Raw genomic sequence first — 17,737 nt, 5'->3', positions numbered from 1 at the left:
CCCACCTGATAGGCCAATAAGTTTAATTGCCTTTTATGATGAGGTAAGCAAGAAGTTGGACAGTGGGGGTGCAATCGATGTGATCTATTTGGATTTTGTCAAAGCATTTGATACCGTTCCGCACAAACAACTGCTTTCTAAACTAAGGTCTATTGGCCTCAGTGAAGTCGTTTGCACATGGATAGGAAACTGGCTACAGGATCGGGTACAGAGGGTGGTTGTTAATGGCACATTCTCTACTTGGATTAAGGTTCTCAGTGGGGTCCCTCAGTGTTCTGTACTGGGTCCACTTTTGTTTAACTTAGTGTTTGCAGATGAAACAAAACTCTTTTGACTGTAGAGTTTGGTTTCATCTGCAAACACTGATACGTTACTTATAATATCCTTCTCTTAACTTGTCAACCAGAAAGACCCAAAATGAGTGGCACAATTGGCTTTTAGTCTCTGTATCAATGACATTTGCCATATAATATTACATATATATTCACACAACAGTTCGGCAAAGATCAGTGTACCTGTTTCTGTAAAGGAAATTTTCTAGCTTCAGTTTTACACAAGCTATTGTGCCCCTCTTACTATAATTGGCTCCTAAGCTTTTGTTCCCCCGAAAATCACAAGTACTTTTACTAGGTCTAGTGAGTTTCTATCAGTGTTCCTCCATGTTATTTTAGGATTAACCCTTGCATATCATTGTGAGAAACAGGAAGTATTAACAAATATGGGATGGGATGCCGACAGGACTGTAAAGCCCAAAATCCACCCCATAATGAAGTTCAAAATGTAGCTAAATATATCACTCATCAATAGAAATGGGTTATTTGAATGTTTACAAGAGTTTACAATGACTTTCCAAGGCATATGGTTATTTCTTCTTGGTACGATAACAATTGTATTTATTAAAAATCACACACAAAGCCAAACAAGCAGCATAGTATTTATTTGGTGTTGCCATAGGTGGTGCCCATCTTAAAAAAATATATATATTTATTGGACACAGCTTTGCTGTAGCATACTGTTATTCTGAAAGTTTATTTTCTAAACAGATTCTCTATCAAGATTCAGACAGTTTAATACATCATGTACACTGAAAGTTCAGTGTGTCCAGTTAAGCTCAAAATGATTTCAGAAAAACAATTCACTACAATTAGAGGAAAACACAATCAAGGTGAGTTCTGTGATCAGAAATTTTACCCAAACAGATTACATGTACTGTACATACAGTTCCTGGTTGAGAACCAAGTATCAAGACATCTCTAATTTTACACACATAATTAAGTCAAAATGCTGTACATCATTATTAAACCATATATCTTTGCTAGTAAAAACAAAATGCATGGGTGGCTTTGGGGGGGGGGGGGGGAGGGAGGGAAAGATCACTAAATGTAATCAAACATTTCTACACTGAAAATTAATTTTATCAAAACCTGATTCCAATAATGGCTGCGAACAATTCAGATGAGACGCTGAAATTGCACTTTCACAATTATATCCAACATTTGACTCTCATGATCGAAGAAAAAGATCAATTTCAAACTGTTTTATCAGTCCCCTTTTTTCCGAGAATGTTTGTACTTGTCTACATAAGCCTTTACAAGATTTGCAACTTTGGATGAATCCACTTCTCCGCTCTTACTGTGGCAAACCTGAAAACCCAAATAAAAGATACAAGGTGTGAATTATTTCCTCCTCACCACTGGTGTGAGCTGCTACCATTGAGTGATGGGGCCAGAGGTTATTATTATTAACATTTATTTATAAAGCGCCAACATAATAAGTGGGTTTCATACATACAGAGTAACAGATAAAAAGCAATCAATAACTGATACAAAGAGGTGAAGAGAGCCCTGCCCAAAAGAGCTTAGTTAGTGCCAAGCCTTACTTTCTAGGATCACAGGACAGTGCTGAGGGAACCCTTGTAGCAGGGAAAGGACATTTAAAGCCTGTACAGAATTTTTGGTCTTTCATTTTCAGGGGCTATATGTTATCAGCTTCCCTGTTTCTTGTCTGTTATTGGGTATGACCTGTTTAGTTTGTTTCTTACCCACCCCCTATTATTTCTGGGGCATGTCTTTGGTAAACCCCATATGTACTGACATGGAAGGGACGCAGAAGAAAATGAGAATTTCACTTACCTACTTGTATTAAATTCTTTTTTTTTTCTAGTCCCGACATGTCAGTCCATTTTTTTTCAATGCCAAGACTTTTCTGTACTGCTATGTCAAATGTATAACAGCAGTGAGGGGGAAGTCAGGTGGTCTTATAGGTCATGATTAATTCTGATTTACTTTAGTATAGGTCCTACCCTCCTTGACAGGGTGGGGCAATACTGCCCATAGGTACTGACATTTCCTGACTAGAAGAAATGGATTTTACGACAGGTAGGTAAATGAAATTCTTATTATAGTGTTGGTTTTGCAAATGTAACCAGTACTGTATCTACCCAAAGCCAGACATATTTTACAGTCACTTTTTATTGAATGCTGTCCAGCTGCAGACCTGAGGGCTGGGCACTTCCCCAGCCTGCCTCATAGCTCCAAAGGACTCTTTGATGACATTTTAATATTATCAAGTCCATAACAATATGTTTAATCACTTTTCCAACTGCATGAAAAAAGCACAGACTTACCTTATCAACTGCTTTCTTTACAATTTCCTTGTATTCCTCCTTTGTTATATCTTTATTTTGGTAAAATGGTTTTATGGCTATTTTGACTTCCTGTGCTGCTCTCTCCTGCATTTGCAATCTCTATCATTAAATAAAACCAGTAATTAAAGTTACAAAATATGAAGCATTTACAGATAAAATAACTCATATTAAATATATATGGCACCAGAACATTTTAAACATCATGTCAAGCCATATACGAAGTATCATTTGTCAAACAACCTATGTGGTGGGCTAACCTACAAGTTCAGTACAATTCACAGACAAATTAAAGCAGAAGTAAGCACCACCAAAAAATGACATATTGCATAGTGTTCTACTTTTTTTCTTTTAGTTTTCTTGATTAGTTCTCGCTCACCTATCAGATTATATAATCTAACAATTAGAAATAGAACTGAGCAGCAAAGTGTCGGGAGATATTTCCTGTGTCAGCCACCCGTTAAAAACAGAAATACAGTATATGGGGCTTCCTGATGGCCACCAATATAATAATGCAGGAAATACTCCAGCAGAACAGACTTTTGGCGGGGGGGAACCCAGATGTGGAAAGAAAAATACACATGAGCTGACACTCCATGTGATCATAGGGAAGATATGAGAGACTGCCCACTAAATGACTCATTAACGGCCTATTCATCACTGTATGTGAGCTAATTTCTCACCAAACTGTATTACTATTCGCCAGGCCACTCACAATCCCAATTTAAATAAACAGGGAAAAATTTGTGCCATTGTGTTGACGGAGATCCAGGAAGAAGCGGATCCACTTTCCTCCGTCTGCATACAAAATGCAGGTGGAAGAATGAATGATCTGCTTCATATGCTCCTACACAAATATGTTTGTTAAAGGTGTCAAGGCCCAATTACCTTTTCCTTCTTGGAGCTATCTGCAGTGGCCTCCACTGTTATGCTTTCTTTTCTTGCAGAAACTTTAACTGGATAACTTGAGGTAGCAACACTACCAGAATTTGGTCCCAGCATAGTTCCAGCAATTCCCTGGGGTGCTGTTGGAGCAGGCAAGAGTGGTGCACTCAGGTTACTGCTTACATGAGAAGCACTGGGATTGCCCTGTTACACAAAAAAGTGATTTTCATTTGTAGCAGCAAACAAAGTTCACTCATGTTTACTTCTAGCTACAGAGAAACATTTATATAGTCAATAACGTACTTCCTATTGTAAAATACAAGAATAATTTAATTCACTGAGGAATTTCATGACCATATAAAAGGTAAGAGGTTACAGGCTGAGTGCTTTTATAGAGGTCATGGAACTCCGAGGTGACTTCCGATATTCTCTTATTTTATAACAGGGTCTTGATTATTAATTATAATACAATAAGTAAATTATGTTTCAAAGAGCTTTGTGACACAAAATTACATAACTAAGGAAGGTTCTAAGAAAGTTGCTTAGAATATAATTTTCTTCTTTGAAATTTGGCCTATCTGCTGATACAAAATATGCCTATTTTACTGATCTCCTGAAACTAAAGCTAAATAACAACTATATATACACATTAAAACCATACCTGCAAGTGTTTTCCATCTTGCTGTGAAGCAATATAGTTAATTTGTTGCGTTGGTGGTGGAGGTGGTGGAGGTGGTGGCAGTCCCTGAGGAACTGTGGTAGAAGCAGTAACTTGAACTATAGGCAGCCCAGGGTGTAGATGCATGGGTAGCTGTGGAGGAATATTAAATGGATTGTGTTGGATGTTTACCATGGGAGGATGGACGCCCACTGGATATGGGAAAATATTCATAGGTTGCTGAGGCACTACATTCACTTGAGGCTGTAAGATATTTACAGACACTTGGGATGCTTCACTTTGCTGACTTGCAGGCTCCTTAATGGTTTGATCTATGTTGAGATGCAAAAAAAAAAAAAAAACCAAAAAACACAAAAACAGTGTTAGAAATTTAGCTTTAATTTACTCAGGCAAAATGGTTAAATATCAACAAGGCAACCATCCATATATTACATGAACCTCAAAAAAAATCAAACAATCAGTAAAAAAAAAAAAATTGCAGTTGACAAATTAACTACTCTTATGCACACACAAAAAATGTTTTTTTAGTGAATAGTATGAGAACTGGCAGCCAACATAAAAACCCAATCCCCACAGGGCTGCACTGTGGCCTGAAATAGAGAGCATACACAACTAAAAACAAAAATACATTTTTTCAGAATTATTTTGGCAGCTAAAATACATATAGGAGTGACCATGAAACACTCATAACTAAACTTCATGACCAGAGAGGCAGTGCTTCATTTTAAATGCCATATTGGGTATATTAAAATCCAGCATCAGTTGGAGCCTGTCCACATAGGGGCCACACACGAGTAAAACTGGTTATGAGACACATTGGTTGTTACATTATATAATCTAAGATTTTTATTTTGTAACACAATCTTCATAAATATCTGTGCATGTATGCCAAACTGATCTGTTTCAAAAATTCATGGCTAGGAAGAATTTTTGGCAATGAACAATAAGGACATAGAAACACCAGTAGGAAAATAATGATGGGTTTTATAGCATTGTGTGTGTCAGGTGCAGTAACAGACATATATGCCCCTAAAGGGAGAGGTCAAATGGATTTTAATTTAAAGATTCATTTTGGGGTTGAATTAAATCATGGATTTAAGCTATTACAGATATGGGACCTGTTATCCAGAATGCTGGGGACCTGGGGTTTTCCCAGATAAGGGGTCTTTTCTTCTAAAAAGCATTAAAACCTAAAATATCTGCAGGAAGGGGATGTCATTAATACATTTCTTCTGCAATACTATAAGAAATGTATTTATATAATATACTAGCTTGATATTAAAAGAAACCTTGGATAAACATGAGCTGCACAGAGGTCTGCAGGATCTTACATATTTTAGTGTAAAGAACACTTTTTTGTAAGAATTAAAAACAATATAACAGTACTGACCTTGATCCTGAGACACTTCCTGTCTTGACCACCCTGGCTGCGGGCCTGCATTGCTTTTCCCCCTCTTTGAATAATAACTTTGAACATCAGCTGGTAATGTTTTCCTTACAGCCCAGCTTGATGCAGATGACCATCCAGAGCGGTCAGCAGGTGGGTTGGGAGGTTCTGGTTCATATTTGGGCCTAAAATTTTTTTCTGTTAATCCAGAAGGCTCAGGCCCAAAATTTCCTGAGAAAGGCTGTCTAGAGTTCCAATGATTTTCATTTTGGTCACCACAGCTTAATCCACCACGGAACCCACCTCTACCACGACCTCCACGACCTCTAGGTGCCCTCCACTCTGAATTTATATTTCTATTCCATGAATCCCCTGAACGGTACTGGTTATCCGACCAGGAAGATCCCCTAGTATAGCCTCTTGATCGATTTGCTCCTCTTCCTCTTTTTTCAGAGGGTTTGTTATTTTCTGCCACCCAATCTGGATAATGATTTTTATTTCCAGGATATTGCTCAGATCTCTCTCTATTCATATTCTGCTTTTCGTCTCTAAATTGCTCATTTGGTTCATCTGGCTCATTTGGCCAGTAATGGTTGTCCGGCTTCTCAGGCTCATTTCTCCAGAAATTACTGCGATTTTGTTCAGATTCATTCCACCGGCAATGATCACTAGACTTATCATGCTCATTCCTCCAGAAGCTGTTACTGGGCCTTTCATGTTCACTCCTCTGGAAATGATTTCCAGACTTTTCTGGCTCATTGCGGTGAAAGAAGTTGGTCTTTTCTGGTTCATCAGACTGGACAGAGTCGTTATGCTGCTTAGGCTCAGTTTGCCAGAAAGAGTTGCTGCGTTTCTCAGGCTCCTGCTGGAAACAGTCATTGGGTTTCTCAGATGGATTCTTTTGGAAAGGGATAGAGGGCCTATCCGATTCATCCTGTCGGAGAGTATTACTGTGATTATCTGGCTCATTCTGCAGGATATGTTCACTGGGCTTTTGTGGTTCATTGTGCATTAAATGTTTGGTGGACTTTTCAAGCTCTTTTGGCTGAGAATGGTCAGAGGGCACTTCTGCTTTATTTTTAGGAAAATGGTCATTATTTTGTTCTAACTCATTTAGTTGATAATTTTCAGCAGTCTTCTCAGACTCATTTCTCCGAAAATGATCACCGTGCTTTTCTGCTTCATTCCACCTTTTTTCTGTCTCACTGCGATGCAAGTGCTCATTTGACTTTGCTTGGTCATTTCGTCTTGAATATTCATTTGACTTATACTGCTCATTCCGTCGTAGATGCTCATTAGGTTTTTCATTATCACTTCTTCTGTACCTTTCATGTCCTCTAGAACCTCTCCAGTTTTCATGTGACCGCCTGTCTTTCCAGTGTGGAGAATGGCTATCATTGTTTCGATCAGATGCAGAAAATCTGTTTCTATTTCGGGGACGCGATCCAGATCTTGAGCGAGAACGACTTTTAGATCTAGACCTAGACTGTCTCCTATGTCTACGGTCTCTGCTTCGCCCTTTCCACTGTCCACCACGATCTCGCTCTCTGTCCCTACTGCGGCTTCTAGACCTTCTTTTAGCTGGAGAGTCCCGTGCTCTAGATCTTGAACGAGATCTTGGTCTATCTTTTAGATCAGTTTTACTAGGAGACCATGTCGTTGATGGAGAATGAAACCTAGATTTCCTGGTTCGTGTTTCTTTTTTAAGCTTTTCATTAATTTCTTTCGATTCTGTTTTTTGAATATTACTTTTTTCTTCCTTTTCAGACACCTGAGAATCTGATTCTGATTTTAGAGTTTCCTTGTCCATAACATCTTGAATACTGTCCATTTCACATTGTTTTTCACTAACAAAATCACAAGCAGATTTATCATTTTTACAAAAATATTCTTGCTCAGGATTGAGATCCGACTTATCACCATTCTCATTAACACTCAATTTGTGAGATTCTAAATCAACACCTGTGTTTATAGTGCTTTCAAAATTTTCATGCATTCTTGTACTACTTTCCATGCCAACATTTACTGGCTTTTCACAATCATCCACTTTGACGTGCATTTGTGCAAAGTTTGATTGTTCAGGGAGATCGGTTACATTTATAGAAACAAAGTTAGGTTTTTCCTTATGTTCTTGTAAACTTGCTGTACTAGCTTCTTCCCCAAAACATTCTTTATGCTCTGAAAAGCCACCTGCTGTGTCATCATCTTCTTTTGTTGGTAACAACTTATTCTGAAGCAAAGATTCACTGCAACTTTCCATTTCAGAAACAGATGACTCACAAGTTGCTTCTAAAGCAACAGATTGCTCCTTTAACAAAATATCTGCAAAATTACCAACTTTGGACTGTTCCCGTTTTTCTGAGGCAGAAAAACATAGAAATTCCTCATCTATCTGTGACACAACAGTGCTTTCTAATGAAGGAGGAGAGTTATGTCCATTATGTGAAACAGGGAAATCACTGGGTTTGTTTACTATGGAATGGCTATCAGTGACTGATGAAGGGTTTCCATCAGATTCATCCTTTTCACATTGTAATCTATCTTCTATGTAATCTGCAGAGTCATTTTCCTCTAGTTGATGGCACTTTTCCATTGACATCAGTGGTAAACCTGCTGCATTTTCAGACTCTAGAAAAGTTTCAGAAGCAGACAAAGATTTAGAATGTGTGTTATGCTCCAGATCCTCTCCATCAGATTGTTCTGAAGCAAAATCTGAAGTCTGTAAATCTTGGGGCTTCTCTGTTTCTTGAGTGCCAGGATAATTGTTTTCCTCCGAACACAAACTAATGTTTCCTGCAGCATCTAGTTGAGAATCAGTTTCAGATAAAACAATATGCTCTGCAGAAGGTGGAGAATCTGGTACAGAACCTAAATGTTGTCCATTGTTTAACCCAGGAGAAGATGCAATGTCTTTATCAAAACTATCCTCATTTTGGAAGTCAGGTGAATGTTGAATTTTATCAGAGGATTGTATTTGAGGAGAGAGAGAGGAATGTTGTTCATCAAACTGTTTGTCAGTATCAGAAACTGGTATATCTGAAGACTGTTCATCTATTTGATGCTCACACATATCAGCAACATGATCAGCAGAGGTATCTGTGTCCGTGTGTCCCATATCTGAAGAGCTTTCCATGGATGTCTTTGGCTTCTTTTGATAACTTTGTTCTGATTCACTGCCTGAATTTTCCTTACTTTCATCAGATTCTTCCTGTGCACGTGTGTTGGATCTAAGCCTTTTTCTAACCTGTGATCGTTTTTTAGATGTTTTTTTCCTTTGTTTAGGTGGGGGCTTTACTACCTTTTCAGATGACTCTGCATTTGTGGAGGAGCTGTTGCAGCCAGTAGCACTGTGGTCAGAATTACTAGATTTTGGGGAACTCTGAAGTTGACTGTCATCTTCAATTTTGCTATTTCTTGTAGATCTCCTCCTTGTGCTTGACTGAACAGGTTTTTTTCTTGTACCTCTTGTACTGGAAGCACCAGCTGCCCGTTTCTTTTCAGTGCCTTCTTGTGCGCCTGAATGAGCACAAGTTCTCTTTGAGAAATCTATTTGCGAAGGAGAGAGAAATAAACTGGTTACGGTATAAGTTCTTATAATAATTTGGCTCTCCGTTTAAAATAAACAGTTACTTAAAGGAGAAGGAAAGGCTAAGTCACTTGGGGGTGCCAAAATGTTAAGCACCCCCAAGTGACTTTAATCGCTTACCTTGTACCCCGGGCTGGTGCCCAATTTAGGAGAAAACAGCACCAGCCCGGGGTACCTGTAGCGATGCGCTTCCTCCTTCCGGCTTTGTTTCGCTGCGACTACACGAAAGGCGCATGCGCAGTAGAGTGAAAAGCCGACTTCTCTGTTAAAGTTCAGCTTTTCACTCTACTGCGCATGCGCGCGCTCGTGAAGACGGAAGGAGGAAGTGCTGCAGCTACCCCGGGCTGGTGCTGTTCTCTCTGAATAGGGGCACCAGCCCGGGGGAAAAGGTATGCGATTCAAGTCACTTGGGGGTGCCTAACATTTTGGCACCCCCAAGTGACTTTGTCTTTCCTTCTCCTTTAAACATCCTTTAAACATCTGTGTTCCCCTGGGTCTGGGTATTACTAGCTCCCAGAAAGTGGCTTTTTGTTTACGCTTACATGGAAATTTTCTAGCATGGCACTTTATATAAGTTACATGCCTTGTCAGTGGTGTTTTTCTATTGGGGAATAACACATCAAATGCTACATTGCCACAGAAAACATAACTTCATAGCAATGAAGAGAGAAAGCAATGGTATTCCATTTAAATTCTTTAAAAAAAAAACTTTCAAACTCTACTGGTAGCCTGCAAAACCTACTGTGACCAACCAAAATATATTGTGCAGGCTATGTGGTTTGCAGCAAAAAGGTAAATATACAGTCATATGAAAAAGTTTGGGAACCCCTTTCAGCCAGCATAATAATTTACTCCGCTTTCAACAAAAAAAAAAAAAAAGATAACAGTGGTATGTCTTTCATTTCCCAGAAACATCTGAGTACTGGGGTGTTTTCTAAACAAAGATATTTAATGCAGCAGTATTTAGTTGTATGAAATTAAGTGTGAAAAACTGGCTGTGCAAAAATTTGTGTACCGTTGTAATTGTGCTAATTTGAATGCATTTAACTGCTCAATACTGATTACTGGCAACACCAAATTGGTTGGATTAGCTTGTTAAGCCTTGAACTTCATAGGCAGGTGTGTCCAGTCATGAGAAAAGGTGTTTAATGGTGGCCAATTGCAAATTGTGCTTCGGTTTGACCAGCCATCAAATGTAACTGAACCAGCCATCAAATGTAACTTAACTGAAATAAAGTTATACATACATACATACATACAACTGGACAAATGGTCAAAAATACCACCATCCAGAATCCAGACACTCATCAAAGGCTATAGGAGGCGTCTAGAGGCTGTTACATTTGAAAAAGGAAGCTCAAGTATTGATGTAATCTCTCTGTTGGGGTGCCCAAATTTATGCACCTCTAATTTTGTTATGATGCATATTTTCTGTTAATCCAATAAACTTTATGTCACTGCTAAAATACTGTTTCCATAAGGCATGTTATATATTAAAAGGAAGTTGCTACTTTGAAAGCTCAGCCAATAATAAACAAAACTCCAAAGGATTAAGAGGGGTTCCCAAACTTTTCCATATGACTAAGTCTTTGTTCATTATGTGTAGTTTTATTATCCAAACTTTTCTGAGATTATTCTTTTCATACAAGATTTACCTCCGGTCCTGTGGAGTTAAAGTTAGCAAAAAATACCAAAGCACTAAAACAACTGTCAATTTATTTCTGCTGCAAAGGGGTGATTTACCTAATGCACGATTAAATACATTAAATTTTGGTCAATCATTTATCAGTCAAGTTTTTGTATGATAAAGATGCATGTATGGTCACCTTAAAGGTGAAGCCACACGGAGCTACTTAGTAGCAGTTACTTGTCACTGCTAATAAATGCCAGAAAATCTCCTGCCATAGACAATACCATAGAATTGCCCCTGCTAAAACACATGTAGAGACAATTATCAGTAAATGGTCAGCATGGTCTATTTTAGTAGCCACAAAAAGTAGCTGCTACTTGTAGCTCTGGGGGTCTTCACCCTATGGGCAATGTCACATGAGGAGATTAGCCACCCTGTGATTAATTTCCTCTAGCAGTGGCAACTAATCTCTTATGAATGCTTTCCTGCCTGCAATAATGCAAATCACTGGTAGGAAAATATTTTGCCTGAGTAGGAAAGTATTCAGAGGTTAGTCGGCACCACTAAAGGGGATTAATCACAGGGCAGCTAATCTAATACCCAGAAACCATAAGAAAAATATCATCTGGTGAACTCACATGCTCATTTATTGGGGCTGTTTTTTTCCTGCAGCCAAATAGCCTTCAAAACAAAGTACAGAACAATGCAAATTCACTATGGGTAAAATGCCTTGAGTGCTCTTTCTCTGCCAATGTCATTGGGAACCTCTGTGCTGTCCTGAATAGGTAAAGTAAAAACCTGAACTTCAAAACTAAATTGCATAAATGCAGTTAGAAATGGCACCCAACATGTCACTCCTGCAGTGTTCTTAAAAAGTCTGCAGTGGGTGTGATCTAGTGGCTAGGAGACTAGTATTATATAGTAGTACTTTCCAAGTTCAGCCTAAAATCTGCTAATAGCTGACATGGAAAGATCTATAAACCGAGTTCAGCACATGTCCCTCCTGCATTTTGAACAATTCTGTAGGATATTTAAGGGCACAGTGGTTCTTTAGTGATGCAAACATAAAATTTACATAATTACATTACCTTTGTTTCTGGCCGAAAAGTGATTTAATGGGAAGATATGGTCAAAAAAAGTAAAGGAAGGCAGTGGAAGTATCAGTGTTTCTGTTTCAGTAGAAAGAGGTGTATTGCTAAAAAAAAAAATGTATTCGATCACTTATTATTTAAAAGTACACAGCAATTAATTAAAATAACAGTTAGCCCTTGCGTATATGCAAACAAAATACTAATTCTCTACTGTGGCCATTAATCTTACAAGGGAAGAAATCCACAATGGGGATTAAAGGAAATCCTATCAAATAATTCCAGATCCTTTTTCGGTCATGTTAAAAAATAAACTTCCCTTGCACTCAACTTAGATTACTTGAAAATACACAATCACAGTAAGCAAGCCAGTGTCATTTTGTGACGGTTGCAATCATGGCAACAACGTATCATCCCTAAATTCCACATATAGGCCAGAAAAGAAGACACAATACATGTGAACAAGGTCAGGTTATGAAAGATTAAGACAGTAAAGAAAGAGGTGTAAAAAGATTCGAAAGCAAGTGTGGTATGTAGATCGACAAAAAAAAAAAAAAAAAAAGAAGTGGGGGGGGGGGGGTTCAGGTTTACTTTAAGAAAAGCTTGCGATAGGAGACATTTAAACAGAAGAACAATGTGTATAGTTGCAACTATTTGCCCTATTATGGCTCACAAAATGTAAAATGCTATCTGGTTGTGAGACTGCCACCTGAAATAAAAAACCAGAGTAATCCTGATATTACACTTCTACTGTAGTTTTTATTCAAACCACTGCTCCACTTAAACAACTGCCTGGTGAGAGGGGAGGTGCTAGCAACAAGGTAACCTAATTTCAAACAAGGATAAAATATAAGGAACAAATGCTAACTGCCCCTTTAAGCTATTAGACATGGGATCATTATGCGCTCATTTAATTTTGCAACCATGCCACCATTTATTGACTAAAAAGGTCTAAAGCTGGCCATACACGCACCAATGATATTGTACAAAATCTTGTTTCGTATGATTTTTGGAGCGAAATCTATGTTCAGGGCTGAATTGGCAGGAGACAGAATTTCTATTGTTTCTACCTCCATATCTGAAGCAGTCACATGAAAGATCGAAAATCGCTACATGTATGGCCACCTTAAAATGACAAGCCTCATCAGCACCTGAATTAAGTCATCTGACATTGTCCTTCAGTGCTGAAGGCAATAAGAATAAATACCAAACAATATTAAGCTGGGCGGTTTCTACAGCATACTACTCAGACAACTACATAATAGAATCAAAGAAAAATGTGTGATAAGTAGTTCATTTTCATTCTATATTGTAAATGCAGTGGTTTTATGGGTTTCAAGCAAAAAGGTTTCTTTAAAACTGAATTTGGTCGGGCCCTAAAAACGGTTTCAGAAATATGAAAATATTCTGTCACACGCTGAAGTATTTAGTATCACAAGTACCCACATTCTCAAAATTTCAACTGGACTGATGTCCAGGTTGGGATTCAATGAGTGTCAAAGTGGAACTCTTCTGAAATCCCACCCTAACTGAAGTATAGGTATGGGATCAATTATCTAGAAACTCATTTTTTAGAAAGCTCTGAATTATGGGAAGGCTACCTTACATAGACTCCATTTTAATTAAACAATTCAAACTTTTAAGGATGAATTCCTTTTTTTTTAATTCCAACTACGATATTATCCTTACTGGGTTTAATTAATGTATAAATAATTTTTTAGTAGATAAACTTTAGTTATGTAGATTCATTGCCTGCAATAAATTTTGGCTACCGTGGGGCAACTAGTCTTCCCAAAATTCTTTCCCACCAGCCATAATGTAAATATCCAGTAGGAAAACATAGCACTTTGTTTTTTCCAGAAGTCACCTGAAGCTGCAGTGAGAAAAACAGTGTCATGTATGTTTTGCCACTGGCGCTTTACATCATTGCTGAAGTGAAAGCATTTTGGGGAGATTAATTGCCTGCCATAAATCTTTGCTATTGCAGGCAACTAATCTCCCTGTGTGCCAGTACCCTTGGGGAAATAGCCCTTCATTCCCCTTTACCAACATTCAACACATGAAAAACACATTACATACGGCAAGCCAGCTTTATTATTGAAAAATGCCTTATTTCTCATTTTTCTGTGACTGAACTGAATCACTGCATGTATTGTGTTTTATATATTGTAATCTGAAAGTTTGTGAAGGGAAAGGCATTTTCAAGCAATTTGTAGCCCATGGTAGTGCAGGATTCCCACGGGTGACAAATCTCCTTGTTTGCCTTTACCCAAAAACTTTAAGTGCTGCCTGACAGAATCCTCACTGCTGACAAACAACCACAGCGTTTAACCTTTAAATATTTAAACCTGGAATAATTTTTAATTCCAAAATTACATAAGGGCGTCTGTACAGACCATCAGGAACGCACAAAATCACCTATCAAATACATTCATATCTTACCATTGGGCCTGCCGAGCTACAGCTGGTGTCCTGAAGTATCTAAGTTCATCTCTCTTCTTTTGGATCAAATTGATTTCAGAATCGTGTGAAAAATATGAACTGAAAGAAATTTTACATGGGACAGATGATTAACATGGTATGCCTGTGTAAATTATTTGTAATCTTCAATTTAAAGAATCTAAACTAGATATTACAAATATCTGTAAAGCATTATTTTGAACAGAAACGATTGTAAGGATAAAATAAAGGGGAACTCCACCCAAACACAAATTAAGCTTTGAAAAGTAAACAAAATTTCAAGCAACTTTGTAATATACAACTAAAAATATGCCTTTTCACAATTTTGAGACTCAAAATTTAACGGTCGCCGACTGTCCTCAGTCTGCATCCTACAAATCACATAATGCCCTGCATATGTGATGTCAATAAGGAACATTGCAGTGCAATGCATTGTGGGTTATGTAGTTCCTGTATATTGTCTGTAAGTCATGGAGACATTGCTACAATTTGCTACATCAATGTCTTAGTCCCTCCTCCCCAACCATGATTTTAAATGATGCAGAAAGAGAAGCTTTGCAGTTTTTTGAGCATATAAAAGTGGTATTTATTCATACTTTTTGAAGGAACAGATTACAGTTATGGGTATATTAGGGGTTTCTGTGTTGTCCGGGGCTCTATGACAAAATTTGGTTTGGAAGCCATAGCTCCCCTTTAAAATATATTTTTTAAATTCCTATTTTTACTCTTTGCTATAGGGCCACAACAATATAAAAGTTTTAAGTAGATAGCTCCAAGCAGGTAGGTGTTACAGCACAGGCTGCATCAAAGAATCACAGTTCAGGTATGGGATCCCTTATCTGGAAACCCATTATCCAGAAAACTCTGAATTACAGAAAGCCTGTCTCCCATAGACTTCATTTTAATCAAATAATTCAGAATTTTAAAACGGATTTCCTTTTTCTCTATAGTAATAAAACAGTTCCTTGTAATTGATCCCAACTAAGATATAAAAGAAAATCCTTATTGGATGCAAAACAATCCTGTTGAGTTTAATGTTTCATAGATTTTTTAGTAGGCTTATGGTATGAAGATCTAAATTACGGAAAGACCCCTAATCCGGAATACCCTTGGTCCCGAGCATTCTGGATAACAGGTCCTATACCTGTACTTCCATTACTCAGCCACTGTAAAGCAACTTTAGAGACTTTCAGCATGTTTGAGAGCTATTTATTGCAGGTGTACGCTACTAACCAGTGTGTATTATTTCAAGAACAGTGTCCCTTTAAAGTAAATGACGATGACAAATTAGCAATTAGAAATAAACTTTGCAGCATTTTCAGTTATGTATATATAAAAATTTTAAGACAATATTATTCCCCATCTACTGTTTGCAATTTTTCTTTCTACACAATGTGATAATTTCTGAACTGCATCATTAGTCCATGTATAGGGCCATGTAAAGAGTGATTTGGACAGTCAAAGTGGCTCCCTATTGATTGTTGATGTCCTCCATGAGCTTGTGTCATAGAACATGATATGGTAAAACTGCCAGCTTGGGATAAGCTCAAATATATACCTGGGCATGGCTAATACAAGCCACAGCAGTAAGTAGTCTTAACAGGTAGCTACCTCATCAGTCATCAGATTAGAAACCATAAGAAAAGCATCTACGTAGAACCACTAGCTTCAAATTAAAAAACATTTATAAAATCCAATACTGTTAAAGTAAACCAGCAATTTATTTTTATGCATCAAGAAGGCAGCAATGGCCCCCCCATGAAGAAATTTTAACTACCAGTACTTAAAGGAACAGTAACACCAAAAAATGAAAGTGTATAAAAGTAATAACAATATAATGTACTGTTGCCCTTCATTGCTACAACTGGTGTGTTTGCCTCAGAAAGACTATAAGCTACTATAGTTTATATAAGTAAGCTGCTGTGTAGCCATGGGGGCAGCCATTCAAAGGAGAAAAGGCACAGGTTACTTAGCAGATAACAGACAAACCCCCATTATATGGGGCTTATCTACTAGTTATCTACTCTGTAACCTGTGCCTTTTCTCCAGCTTGAATAGCTGCCCCCATGGCTACACAGCAGCTTATTTATATAGTAGTTTTTCTGTAGCAGTATTTTGCAGAGCAACAGCACATTATATTTTAATTACTTTAAAACACTTTCATTTTTTGATGTTACTTTTCCTTTAAGTTATCTGCAATGCAGCATTAAGATTTTGTGCATCCAATTTTAAAAGCACAAGAAGCCTGTGTGGTATATGAATATAAAATTTAAAATTAATTCAGTAGATTAATGTGCTGTTTCCTTTTAAAACTATAAAGCCAAACTTTGGCCTGTCATAAGATGTATGAAATCCACATGCTGCATCGCTGATAAGTAATTAAACAGCAATGTAGAATTCATCTGACTGAGATTAGTTGAAAGCAATGCAGCACATTTATTCCTATAAAATGTACCCGCTTGGAATACAATAGCAGAATCCCTAGCATTGCTAAAAAAAAAAAAAAAAACCAGTCTAAAGGTGGCCATACACGAGCAGATCCGCTCGCTTGGCGATGTCGCCGAGCGAGCGGATCTTCCCCCGATATCCCCACCTACGGGTGGGCGATATCGGGGAGCATTTAGGTAAAAAAAATAAATAATCCGATCGTTTGGCCCTGGGGCCAAACGATCGGATTATGTGGGCGGCAATGGGGCAGTCGGATCGGGGACCGCATCAACGAGCCGATGCGGTCCCCGATCCGACCGGATTTTCTAACCTGGCCGATCGAGATCTGGCCAATTTCAGGCCAGATATCGGTCGACCAGGTCGCTCTGCTCTCCCCATACACGGGCCAATTAGCTGCCGAATCGGTCCAAGGGACCAATATCGGCAGCTATAGTCGACCCGTGTATGGGGACCTTGGCCTGTAGTCTAATTTAGTCCTTTGTCGTGCCCTAAGCAGAACAGTATAGTGTGGATGTGCAAAGTAGATTCTTAAATTTAAGTTGTTTTCAAATGGGCATCTAGGCTGTGGGCTGACCAGCTGGAACTCAAGCTCACACATATAAGGCCACATGTCAAATCTGACAAAGAAAAAAAGCAGATGCTAGCATTGGGGATGATTCTCAGCCCTGTTTGACATCAGCACTATTTTAAATTTGAACGTTACCCCCATAGCAGCTTTGTTTATATAAACTATAGTGGTGTTTATGGAGCAAATAGAACTTGCAAACATAACTTCTACCAGTGCAGGGCAAAAGTATATTTTAACTACTATAGTTAATTCTCTTTTTTTGTTACTAATGCTTTAAAAAAAGAAGGCCTCTCTTTGGCTGGACCTAGTAGTGGAAATTTAAGTCCCAACAACTGTAAATTGTCATATCATCACCGAATTGC

The 17,737-nt window shown here is 38.1% G+C and overlaps 1 protein-coding gene across 2 annotated transcripts in view; it reads right to left on the bottom strand.

The window, feature by feature from the left end:
* Nucleotides 1–918: 918 nt before the first annotated feature.
* The window catches only part of scaf11 (SR-related CTD-associated factor 11), a 49,171-nt gene continuing 32,352 nt past the window's right edge, over nucleotides 919–17,737 (bottom strand). The window contains exons 9-15 of one of the 2 annotated variants that reach the window (XM_002932806.5): nucleotides 14,342–14,440; nucleotides 11,900–12,006; nucleotides 5,599–9,141; nucleotides 4,191–4,519; nucleotides 3,533–3,733; nucleotides 2,627–2,746; nucleotides 919–1,643 (exon numbers count right to left, since the gene is read on the bottom strand). In XM_002932806.5, coding sequence (XP_002932852.1) covers nucleotides 1,542–1,643; nucleotides 2,627–2,746; nucleotides 3,533–3,733; nucleotides 4,191–4,519; nucleotides 5,599–9,141; nucleotides 11,900–12,006; nucleotides 14,342–14,440 — 4,501 coding nt within the window. In that variant the 3' untranslated portion in view covers nucleotides 919–1,541. The remainder of the gene's footprint in view (nucleotides 1,644–2,626; nucleotides 2,747–3,532; nucleotides 3,734–4,190; nucleotides 4,520–5,598; nucleotides 9,142–11,899; nucleotides 12,007–14,341; nucleotides 14,441–17,737) is intronic. The other variant, XM_012959926.3, reaches the window with a different exon arrangement.

This window comes from Xenopus tropicalis, chromosome 3 (genome assembly GCF_000004195.4).
Source record: "Xenopus tropicalis strain Nigerian chromosome 3, UCB_Xtro_10.0, whole genome shotgun sequence".
NCBI classification, from domain to species: domain Eukaryota; kingdom Metazoa; phylum Chordata; class Amphibia; order Anura; family Pipidae; genus Xenopus; species Xenopus tropicalis.
Note: the sequence above shows the minus strand (reverse complement) of the source record. Positions and strands in the feature narration are given on the sequence as shown.